The 19,313-nt window shown below is 36.5% G+C and overlaps 1 protein-coding gene across 1 annotated transcript in view; it reads right to left on the bottom strand.

The window, feature by feature from the left end:
• The window catches only part of AGBL4 (ATP/GTP binding protein like 4), a 1,221,291-nt gene that overhangs the window by 1,146,716 nt on the left and 55,262 nt on the right, over nt 1–19,313 (bottom strand). The window contains exon 3 of the mRNA XM_032217563.1: nt 12,250–12,374. Coding sequence (XP_032073454.1) covers nt 12,250–12,374 — 125 coding nt within the window. The remainder of the gene's footprint in view (nt 1–12,249; nt 12,375–19,313) is intronic.

Raw genomic sequence — 19,313 nt, 5'->3', positions numbered from 1 at the left:
CCCTTTCAGTTAAAACCACACTAACCAATCAAGGATAGGGCCACCTAGCTGGAAAAAGATGGATTGCCTTAAGGATGGATGCAGTACCGAATTGGGAGTTTGCACCACCACAGGGATTGTTTAAGACCTACATGGAGAAATACAAGTGCCACTCTTGAGTAAAGACAGGTTAGAGCACAATTTTGTTTAGTGATGTAGTAAAGAAAAAAATTACAATCTGGCCTAGAGAGAGAGGAGAGAGATAATATGACCACGGCATGTTTGCTATCAACAGGTAAATTTGCAATGGGTTTTATCTTCAAAGTAACATGTCAGAGTGCGCACAGTGGGACTATTTTGAGACAAAACAGGAGCGAAATACTGTAAACAGGTTTGTCTTTCAAATAGTGATTTATCTACAAGGAATATATACATACACACATACTAGGCAAAGTCAATCAATCAATCATCAACCACAGCATAGAAGCACACACAGAGAGAGAGAGAGAGAGAGAGACCCTCATAGGGCCGCTCTTATATATTCAACCTCTTAAAATGATAAGAACCCTGCTGACTCATACTCATTCTCATTGTATCATCATTTTCAGTATTACAGCATAACAGCATTACAACATTACAGCACCTGGTCAACTATTAAATCATCATTACCCCGACATAACATCTTGGATGTCATGATTAATACAATTTAAATAGTTGAGACATCTAGAATACCACTTTCTTCTCTTGGTTGATACTTAGAAATTGCCAATTTTAATTGAGACCTGAAGATATGGACAAAGTGCATTTTCAAATCAGAATTACTAATCTGCCCAGTTCTTATCCTGTCTGGGCTTCATATTTCACTATATTCCTCCACAAAAAATAAAGAGATTTAAAGAAACCATAATGTGGAAAATGTATCAGACATTTCAAAAACTGATGGATTTATAACAATTACATTTAAAAGAAAACATGTACATGCCTTTTTTCCCTAATAACGGAGGGAAGGAGGCTACTTAATCTAATATTGTAACATAAATATTATAATGATAATATTGCTTTTAAATATGATTATATGCTATAAAGACCGATTTTCTTCATAACATATTCTGCATGATGTATCAAAGTTTAAAAATCCTAAGCTTCATAGGACCAGACTGCTTTTAAAGAAAAGTAAAAGCATTCAAAGTTGTTCAAATTTTAATTAAGCAAACCATTAGATCAGTTAAATATAAAAGAAAATATAAAATATTAAGGTAAAACATGTATTAGAGTAAGATTTGCATTTTTATGAAGTATGAATCACAACGAAATGAAAATGCTTCTAAATTTCAGTTAACTCTGCTTTTTTTAAAAAAAAATCTTGTTTCCATGGCAATGCCAGCAGTAAGTTTGCATGAGATGTAAGATATGGATTTTTTTTTCCCTTTTATAAAACAATTTAGCTGAGAAGTGGCAGCACCATGGCCTCTTTCAATTTTCTAATATGCCTGAAAGGCACAAAAATAAAGCAATAGAAATCACAAAATAAAAACATGCAGCTGAGTCCTTCTTTTATTTTTTAATTTTGTGGTTATGTAAACATTCACACTTAAATACAAACATTTTTCCAACATTCTACACTGTCAGAGAGAGACCTTGTCTATTCAATATGTACTTGCTCAGTTCCATTAAAGAAGCTTTTAACAACATTAAACCTTGGTATGGAGATCATTTCTTGCAAAAATGAGGACTATAGCATGAGCACTCTTTTTTAAATCAATTTATATCTAAGAAGAATCCCTCAATTCTCTAATGAGTAATCAGAGATTGAGGTTCTAGCCTAAAAAATATTGTAGAAAAAGAAAAAAGAAAAGAAATCTAACACCAAATCAATACTGTATCACTGTCTCCACAGGCAAGAGATGCTGGGTCAGGAAAATCATGAAAAATTCATAACAAAGATAGTCAAGTCATCCATAAAGCAGAAAAAATAATGCTATATCTAAAGATCCCTTGAGCAATCGAAGACACTTTACAGATTTCACCACAGATAAGTGCTGGTTTGTTTCATCGACGTGTCTTAATACTGTTGGTATCTTATTTCTGACAGTAAATGAGGAGGTTTTGATCCATATTTACTACCTTTCCTTTTTCCTGTATTCATTTCTCAGCTTCTATATTAGTTGCTCATGGGACAATTCCAAGCAACTGCTTTTAGTTCCCCCAAAACAGGGAATAACTCGTCAGTAAGGAATTAGTTCTTCTCCGTAGAATTAAGTTATTACTATATTCTTCTGCAGCTTAGAACAGTCAAGAAGCCTATTCCAGTATGGGATTTAATTTTTTACACTCACCCACCAGCTTTCCTCCCTGATGAATTCAGTGTTATGAACCATGAAGAAAGATCATAACATAGTTCACAGAATGGTTTTAAGGTGACAGGAAATCTGCCACAGCTAATAATCTATAGAGATAATAAGGCTCAATTTTCTCTTCTTCCCCTAAACTTAGATATGTAATAACTCCTTATAGGTAGTTCAAGGAAAAATAATTTTACTGAATAATATAACTTACAAAAATGCACAGAAATTTTATGAATTAGCAAAATACTAACAATTAATTATTCAAAACAATAACTGTTTTCTGCTGTAAGTTTTAAGATACCTTATAAATTATTAAATTATAAATTAAGAAATTTATAAGCATTGTGATTATACCCAACTTCTTCGTACTCATTGTTAAAATGAAGTGGTATTTGATTAAGGTGACCAGATTTTCAGATTGGTAAAGAGGGACACCTTTGACCGGGGGGAGGGGGGGCTTGATTAAAAATGTTATATGGAGCAACAAAAACAACGCAAAAATAGTATTGTAATATTTTTTTATTTCAACATAACTACAATTTACAAATATAAATTGTAACTGTTGCCAAACATCAAAATTTTGATCGCGTGACCATGAGGATGCTGCAAACGGTCGCTAAGTGTGAAAATGATCGCTGTGTGAAAAATGGTCATCAGTCACTTTTTTCAATGCCATTGTAACTTTGGTCACTAAGCCCATTATACCACCTTTCTTGCCACAGTTCTTAAGTGAATAACTGCAGCTGGTATTTTGTATTTTGGATAGAATCTTTTTTTAAATAGTCTAAAACAATTTTAAAAAAAGAATCCACACAGAATAAATTGAAGTAAAACATTTCAAACTATTCCACACAGAATAAATGGAAGTAAAACTATTTTAAAAATTCTATGCACAATATATTTCAAAGTATTGTGCATAGAATTTTTAAAAATGGTTTCACTTCAATTTATTTTGGATAGGATCTTTTTTTAAATAGTCTAAAACAATTTAAAAAAGAATCCACACAGAATAAATTGAAGTAAAACATTTCAAACTATTCCACACAGAATAAATGGAAGTAAAACTATTTTAAAAAATTCTATGCACAATATATTTCAAAGTATTGTGCATAGAATTTTAAAAATGGTTTCACTTCAATTATTTTGGATAGAATCTTTTTTAAATAGTCTAAGACAATTTAAAAAAGAATCCACACAGAATAAACTACTTTAAAAATCCTATCCAATCCTGTTGTAAGAGCCGAGGTGACGCAGTGGTAGGGTGCAGTACTGCAGGCCACTCCAGCTGACTGTTATCTGCAGTTCAGTGGTTCTAATCTCACCGGCTCAAGGTTGACTCAGCCTTCCATCCTTCCGAGGTGGGTGAAATGAGAACCCAGACTGTGGGGGCGATATGCTGACTCTGTAAACCGCTTAGAGAGGGCTGAAAGCCCTATGAAGCGGTATATAAGTCTAACTGCTATTGCTATTGCTAACTGCTAATAAATAAATATTATTTTAAAATACATTAAAAAATAAAAGAAAAAAAACCCAGATCACTTATCAGCAGGCACAAGTGAGCACTCCAAGTCAATCTAGAATGATGTAGATGTTAATACAAAGAACTGAACAAATTAAAATGGTGAAATTAGTCAGGGAAATATTTTTCAAAGAAACTTTGCCACCATTTTTTCCACACAAGTCGATCTCCAACCTCTGTGTCCCTCCCCTCCGGAAAATCCAGGAAGGAACACTCGTGACTTCTCTAGCCAAGTATTTCCTGGAGCTCTATGGTACTGGGTCATCTTTTCTTATAAAATGAGGTAAAAGGGGCGTGGGGGTCCGTTTTGTTGCTTTAATGTTTTAATATCTTCAATGAAAGTACTGAGACAGAGAGAGGGTTTAGGACAGAGTGTCTTTTGTCTTGCCCCGGTTAGGATTTCTTAAGCAAATCCACTGGGCTTTCAACATGAAGCCAGAAAATTGGGATTTTTAAAACGCCCCGGGACACGGGACAAATTGTTATAAATCCTGACTGTCCCGCCAAATCAGGACGTCTGGTCGCCTTATATTTGATCCAGAAAATTAAATTGTTGAAAATATTTCAATTTTCATGAGAGATGAAGATGATGAATCCCTGTTCATTATGTTCAATTCAATGAAGTACCAAAAAGAGGCATGGTTAGGCATTACTACGGTTATTTATTACAAATACAAGAATTTTCTGAGCTTAGAACATTATTTAAAGCATTAAAATATTTATTTTTAATAATAATAATATAATAATAATAATAATAATAATAATAATTTACTATAAAGACAAAAGATTTCAGTGTTTACTATAAAGAAGTTACTTGGGGAAAGAACACTGTTTCTGATATTGGATAAGGCCAATTGGTCAGCTCTAGGTTCTACATTCCATAGCTCTTGTTTTTAAGGGGTCCTATTCATTCATACTGCATATTCAAATTCAATAATGCTAGTAGCAGATCAGGTGGTATACAACTAGTTGTATAGTAATTACTTATCCGATTAGGCTCAGCCATTACTATGAGTAATTTAAAATTAAAATTACAGTATCTGAAAAGACACAAAAACTGTTTTTCACAAGGCAGCTGGACTTTCTTGAACAACCATGACATGGATGATTGACAATATCCATAAACATCTGAAAAGACATTTAAACAGCAAGTAGAAATCTGTCTTGAATATAATCTATGATCAACATTTCTATAAAATTTTCTACAATTTTTCTTTCCTTTCCATTTTGCTTTGCCCTTATCTTAGTATCATTGTATATGTTTTGATTAGCAACAGAAGATATAGTAGTGAAAAACTAAAAATACAGATTCTTCTAACACTCCTGGTTATTCAAAAGCAGCAAAACAACATTCAATGCAGTGGTTAGTAAGAAACCCAAGTGCCAATGTCTACTTTGCCAAAAAAAGAATGTAACAAAAGAAATCCATTCCATTTGCAAGATGGCAGATAGGCAACATTAATTGGAAAGAATATATATAGATAGAATAGAAATAAGAAAAATTATAAGCGCTGTACAAAGCACAGTGCAGCAGTCTTTTCTATATACCGGATATATCCTACGAAGTCTGGATTGTGGTTTATTATGAAATATGTTAAAAGTTGCTAAATAGAAAGTAAATTAAATGCATCACATCACTCATAATTATGATGATCACAATGTAGCATTCTTTTTTATAAGAATTTCCTTCTAACAGACACGTCATCATATCAGAAGTTAGATACACTTGAGTATTTATATTCTATTAATCAAAGATCAGACTTACAGTCAGAAATACAAAATATACTAGTTATCTTTCTAACAAATTGGCAGTTGACACATTCTTATAAATTAATAATTAAGCATATAAATTAACACAATGTTATCTATATCAATTCATATTAATTCTATTCTGTAGACTAAATTTTGTTATGGCAGTAACAGATTAGAATATATTATGTCCCTTTTTCTACAAAAAAAAAGCAAATAAATGTGGTGTGCTTTAAAACAGGAGAATATAATTATTCTAAAAACAAGAAACTATATTGTGTGTGTATATACATACATACATACAATACACACAGACATCCACACACATCCATACATCCATCCATACATACATACATACATACAATACACACAGACATCCACACACTGATGTGTGTAGTTTTGGTATGTGAAATAATATGACTAATGTTATTTGATAATAATAATATATGATGGTATAATGTAAAATAAAACCATATCATACAATTGAGTACTTTGTTAATAGCCAGATAACTAAAATCCTTATGTTTAAACAAAACCTGAAATTAACGCACACAATTTTTTATCAAAGATAAAAATATGGTATTTGCATTCTTTATGCTATATTGGTAACAATGTATCTAACATAGCTATGAATATTAGATCAAGTTATTTAAAGCACACAGTGAGATCCTCTTTGGTCCTCTTGGTGCTAGTGATGATAATGTTGAAAGGTACACACACAGGTTTTAAACAGGTATGGCATAAATTGTATTGTAATCTGAAAATAGTTAAAGAGGGTTTTGAAAAAAAATAAGATTTTTAATTATGTTAAATGAATCATTTTAACTATTTTATGACATGTTCAGTACAAAGAAACCTCTATGGTTCTTATGATGCAATTAATGTAAAACATATACATATTATTCAATGATTTGAAATATTTCTTTAATATATCTAGAGTACAGTATATATAGATTCCCAAGGTACTGTTAAAGCCTCATTACTTTCAGACACAAGTTGTCTTACCGGAAATTTGAAAGATGAAAAAGATTACATGAAAATACATTAGAAAGTTAACAAATTGAACTAAAGAGAATCCATTATTTTATATGTGTATAACCACCAAAACAAGTATCCTGCGAATTCTGAATATATACTATATCTCTTCACATCTCAGTGTCAAGGAGATAGATTTTCTTCATGTTTCAGTTGTATAGTCTGATCATTTTGCCTAAGGCCCTAAAAATGGAACCAATCATATACCATGATTCAGTAAGACTGAACAGTTGCTATCTGTGAACATAAGACGTCTATGCCTTACCCTCCTCCACGTACGATTGTCCTGTACACTATTGACTTTTGGTCTTGTGGCCGTGGACATCTTTCTGGGACATAGAGGAAGGGAGAAGAGCAGAGTAGCTCTCTCTTCATCTTGACACCATTTTTTGGTGCTACGTGAATTTTAATGTATGGTGAGTGTTTGTGGTGAATGAATGTACCCATTTTTATCTTATATTGCTGTATTTGTGTTTTTAAATTGCTGTGGGGATTGTATGATTGTGTACGTCTGAGAAGGCTGGGACTATAACCGGGTACCTCCTACACTGGGTGCTTTGCAGAAGTGTTAGGGGGGCCTAGGTTTAACCCCATCCTTAGAATGTATGATTCGAAGGGCCTGCTGGGGACTTCGGTGGCTTCGGGGGAGGATGGGGGCCTTATGGACATGGAGTGGGCTGGAGCATTACGGTCCTAACTGGGAGGGGCAGATATGGCGGGGACTTTAGGGCGAGCCATTACCGGGGAAGGAGGGTTTGCTACGTTACAGAGATCCCTCCTTCCGGCCCTATTAGTCCCACTCAAAGGCCAGATGGCGCGAGTAGTCAGGGCCCTGTCTCAGGTTGCTGTTGCTAAATGCCATGTCTGTGATTCACAAGGCTCCCCTCGTCCGGACTTAATTTTAGACGAGGGGGCAGATCTGGCATGTATTACTGAAACCTGGCTGGGCCTGGAGGGAGGAGTTCCCCTCACCGAGATGTGCCCAGTGGGTTTTCAGGTGCTTCATCAGTCGTGACCCCAGTGAAAGGGGTGGGGGAGTGGCCATTATTATCCGAGGGTCTCTAGTTCCTCGTAGGACCCCTGCTCCAGAGCTTGTTGGGTGTGAGTCGTTGCTGGTGAAGTTGGAACCCTGGGGGTCAAGTGGGCTTGCTATTAACGTACCTGCCTCCCAACAGCGTTGCAGCAGCTCTCCCCTCGCTCCTCGAGTCAGTAGCCGAGCTGGCGGTTGAGTTCCCCAGGCTTATGGTTCTGGGGGATTTAACCTGCCTTCGCTTGGCGAGCACTCTGATAGAGTGCAGGAGTTCATGGCCTCCATGACAGCCATGGGCTTGACCCAAGTAATTTGGGATCCGTCTCACTCAGCGGGTCACACGCTTGACCTCATATTTCTCTCGGAGCAGTGGAGTTGTGATCTTGGTTTGAGGGGTATTGAGATCTTGCCCCTGTCATGGTCGGACCACTGCCTACTGAGGCTTGACTTTCGGAGGCCAATCCCCCACTGTAGGAGGAGGAACCAATTAGGTGGTTCCACCCCAGGCGCCTTATGGACCCGTCGGGCTTTCAGACGGCGCTTGGTGTTATACATGATACTCTCGCCCGCAGTCCGGTTGGGGGCCTTGGTCGCTGCTTGGAACTCGGCGGTGACAGAGGCTCTTAACCGGATTGCACCTTTACGGCAGATCCGAGGCAGTGGATCCAGAAGGGCTCCTTGGTTTACTGAGGAACTCCGGGAGATGAAGCGCCAAAAGAGACGCCTAGAGCGCCGCTGGAGATCCAGTAAGTCCGAGTCAGACCAAGCACTGTTAAAATCCTGCATCAGAGCCTACCTTCGGGCAATTCGGACTTCAAAAAATACATACATTGCCGCTCTGATTGCATCTGCTGAGTCGCGCCCAGCTGCCTTGTTCAGGATAGCCTGCTCCCTCCTGAAGGGGAGGGATGCGGGCAATCCTTTACAAGATAGGGCTGAGGAGTTTGTCCAATTTCTCGCCAATAAGTTGCTCAGCTTCGGGCAAATCTGGACTCCAATTGCGCAGAGCCAGCCGAGGTACTGGGGGAGGGTCTTGAATGACATCTTTGGATTGATTTTCAGTCTGTTACTCCTGAGGAAGTGGACAAGGCCATCGGAGCAGTGAGTGCCTCCACATGTGTACTGGACCCATGTCCCTCCTGGCTGGTCACGAACAGCAGGGAGGTGACACGGGGCTGGATCAGGAGATAGTGACCGCCTCTCTCTGAGAAGGGTTCTTTCCCAACCTCTAAAGGTGGCGGTGGTGAGACCCTACTGAAGAAGCCGTCCTTGGATCAAGCCGTTTTAAATAACTACCGTCCAGTCTCCAACCTCCTCTTTGTTGGGAAGGTTGTTGAGAAAGTGGTGGCCTCTCAGCTCCGGCGGTCCTTGGAGGAAACCGATTATTTAGACGCCTTTCAATCTGGTTTCTGGCCTGGCTAAAGCACGGAAACTGCTTTGGTCGCACTGACCGATGATCTCTGGAGAGCCAGAGACGGCGCCATGCCTCCGTTCTGGTGCTCCTTGACCTCTCAGCGGCCTTCAATACCATCGACCATGGTATCCTTCTGCGGCGGTTGCAGGAGGTGGGGGTGGGAGGCACTGTTCTTCGGTGGTTCTCCTCCTACCTCTCGGACAGGTCGCAGTCGGTGTTGGTTGGAGGGCAGAGGTCGATCCCTAGGTCCCTTAATTATGGGGTGCCGCAGGGTTCGGTCCTGTCCCCCTCCTGTTTAACATCTACATGAAGCCGCTGGGAGAGATCATACCACCAGTATGCAGACGATACTCAGTTGTATCTGTCTGCCCCGTGCCAGCTCAGTGAAAGCGGTTGACGTGATGTATCAGTGCCTGGAGGATGTTAGAGTCTGGATGGGGGGTGAACAAGCTGGCTCTCAATCCCGACAAGACCGAGTGGCTTGTGTTTTTCCCTCCCAAAAATTGGCCATGTATTCCATCTCTCAAGCTGGGGGGTGAAATTATACACCCCTCAGACAGGGTCCGCAATTTGGGAGTCCTCCTGGATCCACAGCTGACTTTAGATTACCATTTGTCAGCTGTGACCAGGGGGGCATTTGCCCAGGTCCGCCTGGTGCACCAATTGCGTCCCTACCTGAACCGGGAGGCTCTCACAACAGTCACTCATGCCCTTGTGACCTCAAGACTGGACTACTGTAATGCGCTCTACATGGGGCAGCCCTTGAAGAGTGTTCAGAGACTTCAGCTTGTCCAGAATGCAGCTGCGCAAGCGCTTGTGGGTGCGCCTCGGTACACCCACCATTACACCTGTCCTCTGAGAGCTGCACTGGCTGCCTATTGGTCTCCGGATACGCTTCAAGGCGCTAGTCGTCACTTATAAAGCCCTACATGGTATCGGACCTGGGTACTTGAGAGACCACCTTCTGCAATTACCTCCCACAGACCCATTAGATCCCACAGATTAGGCCTCCTCCGAATTCCATCTGCCGGCCAATGCCGGCTGTCGACCACCCGGAGGAGGGCCTTCTCTGTGGCTGCTCCGGCCCTCTGGAACAATCTCCCCATGGAGATTCGGACCCTCGCCACCCTTCAGGCTTTCCGTAAAGCCATTAAGACCTGGCTGTTCCAGCAGGCCTGGGGCTGTTGAGTTCCACCCCTACTCGAACTTGGTTGTGCTTGTTGTGACTTTTTAAATTGTTTTGTATTGTTGTTTTGTTTCTGTTTTACTCTTTGTATTTGTTCCCTTCCCTCCTGGTTTGTCAGTCCCGCCCTGAGTCCCTTTGGGGAATAGGGTGGCATACAAGTCGAATAAACCACTAAACCACTAAACCAAACCACCATCAATAGTTTTTGATTGTTTCCTTCTAACATTGATAGGATAATCATAAAATGTAGTATGTAAAATGGCTTGCATGTACTGTAAGATAGAAATAGAGACTGGCATACTTGTTATAAAACAAATCACTTTAATCACTATGAATTAAATTAATATTTATTTATTTGATCCTATTTTTGTTTATTTTATTGCTTGCTCTGCACTTCTTTGGAGTGTGGTTTCTAACATTCCATCAACATGCGTACATGAAGATGTGTCACAATTATACATTATTATAACTTGGGTAAAAATAGTGTTGTATAGACTTTTCTTCCATTTGTATTGTTTACCCCTAACTACCAATAATATTCTGTTTGCTGAAGGTTATAATAGTGTTATATTACTTTTAAATGTGGTACATCAGGTATTTAAAAGGCAATAGACAGTAAGCAGAATGATTCAGCCTTTTAAATTAGTTTGTTAGATGGGGCTATAATGAAAAATAAAGAAGACCGAGCTAATAACAATATGTAGAAAACCCACCTTAAATTGATAATGAAGATATCAAGTGGTGGAGATCAACCATCAACAGCAAAGGAACAAGCAGTCAGCAAATATGCCACAAACTAGCACTCATAGAGTAGCTAAGAAGGCCTTGGAAAATATATTCAAATGCAACAAATGATTAGAAGCTGGAGACTTAAATGGGAACGGTTGCAGGGAATTGGGTATGTCTAGTCTAGTGAAAAGGATTAGGAGTGACATGAAAGCAGTGTTCTAATATTTGAGGGAGAGAGAGCACCAAGGACTCTCATTTGAACCCTGATATCTTATTAAATCAAGATAACTTAGCATCAAATAGTGTAAAAAGATAAAGAAACACGTGGGACACACACTGTTTAGAGTTTAGACTACAATGAAAATTGAGCCCAAAATTTCCATTGCTAAGTGAGACCATTTATTGAGTTTTGCCTGATTTTCAACCTTTCTTGCCACACTTCTTAAGTAAATCACTGCAGTTGTTTAAATATTAACATATAACTAACTCCATTGACTTTGCTTATCAGAAAGTTGCAAAAGATAATCAAGTGACCTGGGGACACTGCAACCATCATAAACACGAACCAGTTGTCAAGTATCTGAATTTCAATCATGTGACCATGGGGATGCTGCAATAGTCATAAGTGTAAAAAATAGTCAAACAGTCACTAAGTGAATAGTTGTAAGTCAAGGAGTTACATCTGTAGCTAAATGATTGTTTGGATGCTCCAATGAAATACGGCTGCTAAATTTTAAAATCCTAAATCAATAAAACAAGATAAGAAAGATTCAGTATATTCCACACACTTTGTGTAAAAAAGAATATTTGTTAATTATGGGGTAACCAACATGGAAATTATATTTCAATATAAATGAACAGCTAAAAGGCAAAAACTAATTAAAAGAATATGCAAAGTACATATACCAAATCCTTTTGAAGTGTAATGAAGAAAACATTCAACGAAAGCATTTTTCCTTCTAGGTAATAATGATAAGCAAACAGAAGGATCAAGATTAGAAACTGCTTTATAACAAACTATGAACAATAAGCTAATAATAGTGATATTTTAGGCTTTCAATAATTTTTTTAGATTGCCCAAAAAAACCCAGGCAATCATGTGAAGCAAAAACCCTTTCTCAACTTAATATGTACAATCCGATTAAACAAATATACTACAACACAGTTATATAAAAAACCAGCAAAGTACTTCTCTAGTTTACAAATAATTTGTTATTTCTTCAACAATAATACACCTAAATCTTCAGCATAAATGGCGCTTACCTGAGATTCTTTTACATTTTCAACTGAGAAGTTGAACCAGACTCGAAAACGTGGATTACATGTGTCTGGTCTGATGAAAAGATCATATTCAAATTCAGTAATATAGTCAACACGTCCAAGGTTCCCTAGAAACATTTGCAAAACAAATTATAAGGTTATGGGAACAGGATGAGAAAGTAAGTAAAAAACAGCAAACTGCCCTGTTCCATAAACATAAGATACTTTACTCGTGGAGCTTCCCAGTCTGTTCAGTCAGACAAGTTTAATGATTGCACAGTTCCTTTTCTCCAAAACTTCTGATTTTATTACAATTTCTCTGTAACTTTAGTAATCTCCTTTTGGTTCCTTTGCTACTTCTAGATTGATCTTCTGTTAATCAAGTTATCCAATCTCATATATAGAATGTTATGGATTGGGAGAGAAAGTCAATTAATACTTCTCTATAAAGACAGTCCTTGACTTACAATTATTCATTTAATAGTAATAGCAATAGCACTTAGACTTATATACTGCTTAACAATGCTGTATAGACCTCTCTAAGCAGTTTTACAGAGTTAGCATATTTCCCCCAACAATTTGGGTCCTCATTTTATCCACTCGGAAGGATGGAAGGTTAAGTCAACCTTGAGCCTGGTGGGATTTGAAGTGCCAAATTGCAGGTAGCCGGCAGTCAGAAGTAGTCTGCAGTACTGCACTCTAACCACTGTGCCACTGAGGTTCCAATGACCCATTCAAAGTTAAAACAGCACTAAAAAGTGACTTATGACCGATTTTCACATTTACAACTGTTGCAGCTTCCCCATGGACATGTGATCAAATTGGGGCTCTTAGCAACTGGCATGTATTTATTACAGTTGCATTGTTCCGGAATCATGTCATTACTATTTGTAACCTTCCCATCTGGTTTAAGCAAAGTCAGTGGGGGAAGCCAGATTTGCTTAACGACCACTTAATATATGCAGTGATTTGCTTAACAACTATGGGCAAAGAAAGGCATAAAATGAGGCAATACTCACTTGACAACTGTCTTGCTTAGCAACAGAAATTTTGATTCAATTGTAGTTGTAAGTTGAGGACTACCTTTATACAATTTCCCCTGTTATCCCTACTCCCAAAAATATTCTGACATTGGTCCTTCTGTCTTTTTACTTGAAATAAAAGTTGCACAATAACATTCATTAACACTGCTAGGTTTTTCCAATTTGGAAGCACATTGTATCCTCCTCTTACATTATTAGTATACAAATACAGAAAACTAAAAACAGATTCTACACAAATGCAAAAACTGGAATATATCCTCAGTAGTAACAAAATATCTGAGAAATTACATTTCCAGTATGTGTTAGATTATTTCAAGTTCTAAATTATATAATACTGCTTTTCCTCTTTCATAGCAATAATACAGCATTCAAATTGGGGATCTACAGAATATTTTCAATCGGTTGTTCTGATCAATAAGTTCAAACTGTTTTGTTTTAAGTTCAAACAAGGTAAATTTCAAAGTTGAAATGCTTTTAAAATATTCAGTGCCACAAATGTTTTAACTTCAAATGGATTATACAACCATGGTCAAAATTGATAGATACCTGCATAATCACAAAGTATATTTGAGGCACAAAGTTTTAAAATAATTTTCAAATGAAACAATAAAATCGGATTTTAAACTTTTGTCTGCATCTTTTTTATTAGATTTTTTTAATTATTTTTCCCTTCTACAACATCTTACAGTCATTGTATCAACATTGTTATGTCATCATACCTGTACATGTATATAATATTTCGCTTCTATATTTACACACCTTTATACACAGTTCTATATATATTTATATATATTGTTTTTCAGCTTAATTAATTTTATTCTTGTTTAGCAGCCACTTGTACCAATTGTTCCAAATTTCATAATATTCCGACTCTTCTTTATCTTTTAATTTCAGTGTTAATTTGTCCATCTCTGCATAATCCAAAGTTTTTTTTAATCACTAATTCGTCCAAGGGGGTATTATTTTGTTTCCAGCATTGGGCAAATGCTATTCTAGCTGTAGTTAGTAGATGTGTTAATATGTACTTAATTTTCGTATATTTCCCTTTGATTATTCCCAGCAGAAAGATTTCGGGTTTGTATTTTATCTGTTCTCCTGTAATTTCTTGCACCCATTTCCAAATTTTTGTCCAATATTTCTGTGTTTCTGGGCAGGTCCACCATATGTGATAAAAAGTCCCTTGTACTTTTTTACACTTCCAGCAGGTCGGCTTCATGTTTGGGTACATTTTAGCCAATCTTATTGGTGGTAAATGCCAACGATAAAACATTTTACATATTTTCTTTAAGTGTTAGTTTATCATTGTGTTAGTTTATCATTTGTGTTCCAAATTCTTTCCCAATCCACTAGATCTATGTTGTAACCAACGTTTTTGGCCCACGCTTTCATGCAACCTTTAACTTTTTTTTCTTCTAATGTTACTTCTAATAAATATAAATAAATTTTGTTATGAATTTATTTTCCGGGCCAATTAAAATTTTATCTATTTGTTGTAATTCTGTGTATATTCCATATTCTTTTACATCTTTTTGTATCTCGATTGTAGTTGGAGATATGGCCGCCAATCTATATTTATATTTTGCTCCTTTAATTCTGGATTTGTTTTCAAATTTCCTTGGCTGTCTAAAATTTCACTATATCTAACCATTTTCGATAGATCTAGTGTATTGGGATGTGTCGTGGCTTCCATAGTGGAAAACCATGTCGGTATTTTCATGTAATGTTTTTCTCTAATTTTATTCCAGACCTGTATCAGGGCATCTCTAATATAAAATCTTTGAAAGTATTTTTGTTTCTTTTTACCCTCTTCCCATAGGAAAAAATGCCATCCCGTTTGCAAATCGTGGCCCTCTAATGTTAGTATTCTTTTATTTTTTTAAGTGTATCCAACCCCTGATCCATGTTAGTGCTGCTGCTTTGTAATAAAGTTCCCAGTCAAAAGTCCCATACCACCCTGCTTCTGTCATCCTGTAGAGCTTTCAACTTTATCCTGGCTTTCTTCCCTTGCCATATAAATTTTAATATATCTTATTCATTCAGAAAAAAATCCTAATTTTATGGGGATTGTTTGAAATAAGTATAATAGTCTGGGTAGTACATCATTTTTATCGCTGCTATTTTCCCTAATAATGATAGTTGTAGTTTCCCCCATTATTCTAGATCTTTATTTGTTGCACTAATTTTGTATATATTTTCTTTTATAGTTGAGCACTTTGCAGTTAGCCATATTCCAAGATATTTAACTTTCTTTGTCACTTGCAGTCCTATTATTCTTTCTAATTCTTTATTTTGTTCTTCCTTCAAATTTTTAGTTATCATTTTAGTCTTTTCTCTATTAATCTTTAACCCTGCTACATCTCCATATTTTCCTATTCTTTTTTAATTTCAGTTCCTCTTATCTCTGAATTTTGTCTAATTCTTATTAAAGATTTTCAAGCGTCAGGATAAGGAGCAGAGGTGATAGTGGGCAACCCTGCCTTACTACTTTCATTATTTTAAAGGACTCTGTACTTTCCCCATTTAATAATATATTTGCCCTTTGGGTGGAGTATATTGTTTCTATTAATCTTTCAAATTGGTCCCCTAATTTCATATTCTTAATTTGTTGTATCATGAATTCCCAATTTAAATTGTCAAATGCCTTCTGTGCATCCAGGAAGACGAGTGCCACTTATTTCTCTGGATGCACCTCATAGTACTCTAAATATTTGCTATTATTCTAGTGTTATTCCTGATTGTCTTGTTGGGAGAAATCCATTTTGGTCTGGATGTATATAGTCATTTAATAGTTTTTTTTCAATCTCTCCGCTATTATTGTTGTGAATATTTTATAGTCAGCATTTAACAACGATATTGGCCTATGGCTTGAATCTGTTTTTTATCTGCACCTTCTTTAAATATTAATGTAATGTGCTTCCCTCCATGAATCCGGTATTTTTGCTTTCATCAGTGCTTCATTATACATCTCCAACATCAAGGATTCTATCATCATTCATTCATCTATTATTTTGTACCATTCTGCTGGGAATCCATCTGGGCCTGGTGTTTTATTATTTTTTCTGTTTCTGAATCGCCTGTTTCAATTCTAGTTTTGTTATTTTTTTTGACAACATTTCTTTCATATCTTCTGTTATTGACAGGGTTTCTTCTCCATTTAGATATTCTTTTATTTGTTTTCCATCTACTTGTTTCCGCTTTATGCAGATTCTCAAAGTACTTGTATGCAATCTTTTTCTTCCCTTCTACTGTATGTTGTAGTTCACCAGTTCTTCTTGAAGTTGATATATAATCTTTTTTCTCTTTCTTTTCTCAATCTATATGACAGCCACCTCTCTGGTTTATTTGCTTGTTCAAAGAAGTTTTGTTTGTTAGTTTTAGGCCCTTTACCATTTCTTCCTGGTCTAATATATTTAATTTATGTTTTTAACATCCAATCCTTTCTAATTTTGTCACTTTGTGGCTTATTTTGTAATTCTATTTCTAAATTTTTAATTTCCTCCTCTAATACCTTCTGTGTGCCCATTTTTCTTGTTTCTTTTTGCTGAATACGCTATAATAATTCCACGGGAATAAGCTTTTATGGTGTCCCATAAATTTTGTATAGATGTCTGTTCTTTTGTGTTTTCCTCAAGAATAACTCTAATTCGTTTCTACATTTTTGAATAAATTCTTTTTCTTTTAATATTTCAGATTTAACATCCATCTACATCTAGTCCCCCCCCTTTCCAGATTTATTTTAATGGGGTTGTGATCTGCCCAAGTTTCATTTCATTTCATTTCATTTCATTTATTGAATTTATAGGCCGCCCAATCCCGGAGGACTCCGGGCGGCTTACAGAAATGAAAAATGTTAAAAAGGATAAAACAATAAGATACAACAAGATTAGAAGAAAACACAACATGCACCCAATCAAAGGGGGGCTGGACCTCAATCAAGAGGTCAACAGCCCCAGGCCTGCCGGAAATAGCTTTACGGAAGGCCATGAGAGTGGGAGTAGGAGTGGGAGAGAGTATTTGGTAATATTTCAATTGTATGTATTTCTGCCCCAATTTCTGCCCCAATTTCCCCATTCATCCATGCCATATCAATCTGTGACCAAGATTGGTGTGGGTTGGAATAAAAGTAAATTGTTTTTTTTCTGGTTCGTTTTTTCCCCAAATATCTATCAAGTTAGCTCCTCCATCATCTCAAACTGGTTGTTGGTAATACTTTTTTATTTTTAGTTTTTTGTCACTTACATAATCTTTTTTACTGTCTACTATGGCATTATAATCTCCTATTATGCAGATATTCCTCACTCCAATTTCTCTAATTTTTTCATGTAATTTTTTATAAAGTCCTTCTGATTTTCATTTGGGGCGTATATTGCTACCAGTAGTATTGATTTTGATTTATCCATATCTCTATCATTAATATTCTTCCCTTTGGGTCTGCATAAATTAAATTTGTCTTTATCCCATCTCTTTTTCTGCTGATGCTGCATATAATTTTCCTAATTTAGGACATTCCAGGTATTTTATATCTTGTTTTTTAATGTGTTTCCTGTAAGCATATTATATCTGCCTTTTGTTTTATTAATTTTGCCCAGATAAGCTTTCTTTTTGTTGGCGAATTTAACCATTAATATTACTGACAATAATTGAATTTCTTCTTCCATACTCCTAATTCTCTACCTGTCTTTGTTTTTATTAACTCTAGTTTCTTTTTGGGCTCCTTGTTTTGGTCTCCCTTCCTCTTCTCTCTGTTGTTCTTCCTCCTCCCTACTACTTTTCTCCCTGTTCTCCTTCCGTTATTCTCTGTTGTCGTTCTTCTGGCTTCTATATTCCATCTTCTCTTTGTTGCTCTGTTCCTCTTCCGGGCCTACTAGTTGCTCATATAAATCCTGTGCCTTCTCCAGATTGTCAACTTTAATCCTTTTTTCCTGCCAGGTTACCAGCATTCCTTCAGGTACCAACCACCTAAATAGCACTCTTCGCGGGATTTGTTTCAGGGTTTGTATCTCTTTCCCTTTGTACATCATTGACTCATCTCTTGTTATTTTATAAATTATATCTCTTACTTTTTTCCTCACAAATCTGATGTGTATTTCTCTGGGCAATTGATGTTTTCTGGCATAATTGGTGCTTACCCTGTATATATCGTCCTATTCATTTAGAATCTCATGTCTGTCTCTTTTTAACATCTCTGCTATTAATCCCGACATTATCATTGGTAAATCTTCCTCTTTTGTCTCTGTTACATTCTGGAATCGAAGGTAAATGCTGCATGGTCCATTTCCAGGTGGATGAGAGAGTCTTCTAAGTTTTTGCTTGATGGTTTCATCTGCTGTTCAACTAAGTCTAGTTTCTTCTCTGTTCTGTTCTTTTTTCTACCACTTTTATTGACTGTTCATTTTTTCCAGTGTTTGTTGTATAATTCCCATTTTGTCATCTAATTTCTGTATGTCGTTTTTAACTTCATTTTTCATTTCACTCGTCTCTATTTTCATTTCATTCATATCCGTTTTCAATTCACTGTGGTTTTTAGCTACTGCCTCTTGAAGCTTAATCATAGTTTCTTGAATAGTTAGCAGTGCTGTCTGCACATTTTCGATATTCGACCCAGATTTGGTTTTTCCATTGTAGTCCTTCTTCTGTTGACCTTTGGGATGCTGGAGAAGCAATCAATACCTTTGTCGCTGGATTTGTCGCTGGGTTTACAATTGTCTTTTTCCCAGTTCTCAGTGCTGTTGTGATATTCGCCATCTCTTTTAAAAAAAATCTTGTTCTTTTAATATCTTATATATGTTATCCCAAATTAGCATCCAATATCTTTCCCTTTCCTCCCCTTTTTAAATGATTCCTTAACTTAGCTTGTTCTATCTAGATTAATATACAAACAGTAGTCTTAAAGGAGTATAAGCAACTTAAATAATGTCTATATATCTCTAAGTTATTCAATAACTGGTAATAGTAAAAAGGAGAAACAAACAGAGAGAGGAAAGGACAGAGAGAGAAAGCCTAAGTGCTCATTCATATCATCAG

The sequence above is a fragment of the Thamnophis elegans genome, chromosome 5, assembly GCF_009769535.1.
Source record: "Thamnophis elegans isolate rThaEle1 chromosome 5, rThaEle1.pri, whole genome shotgun sequence".
NCBI classification, from domain to species: domain Eukaryota; kingdom Metazoa; phylum Chordata; class Lepidosauria; order Squamata; family Colubridae; genus Thamnophis; species Thamnophis elegans.
This window is presented reverse-complemented; position numbering and strand designations above follow the sequence as displayed.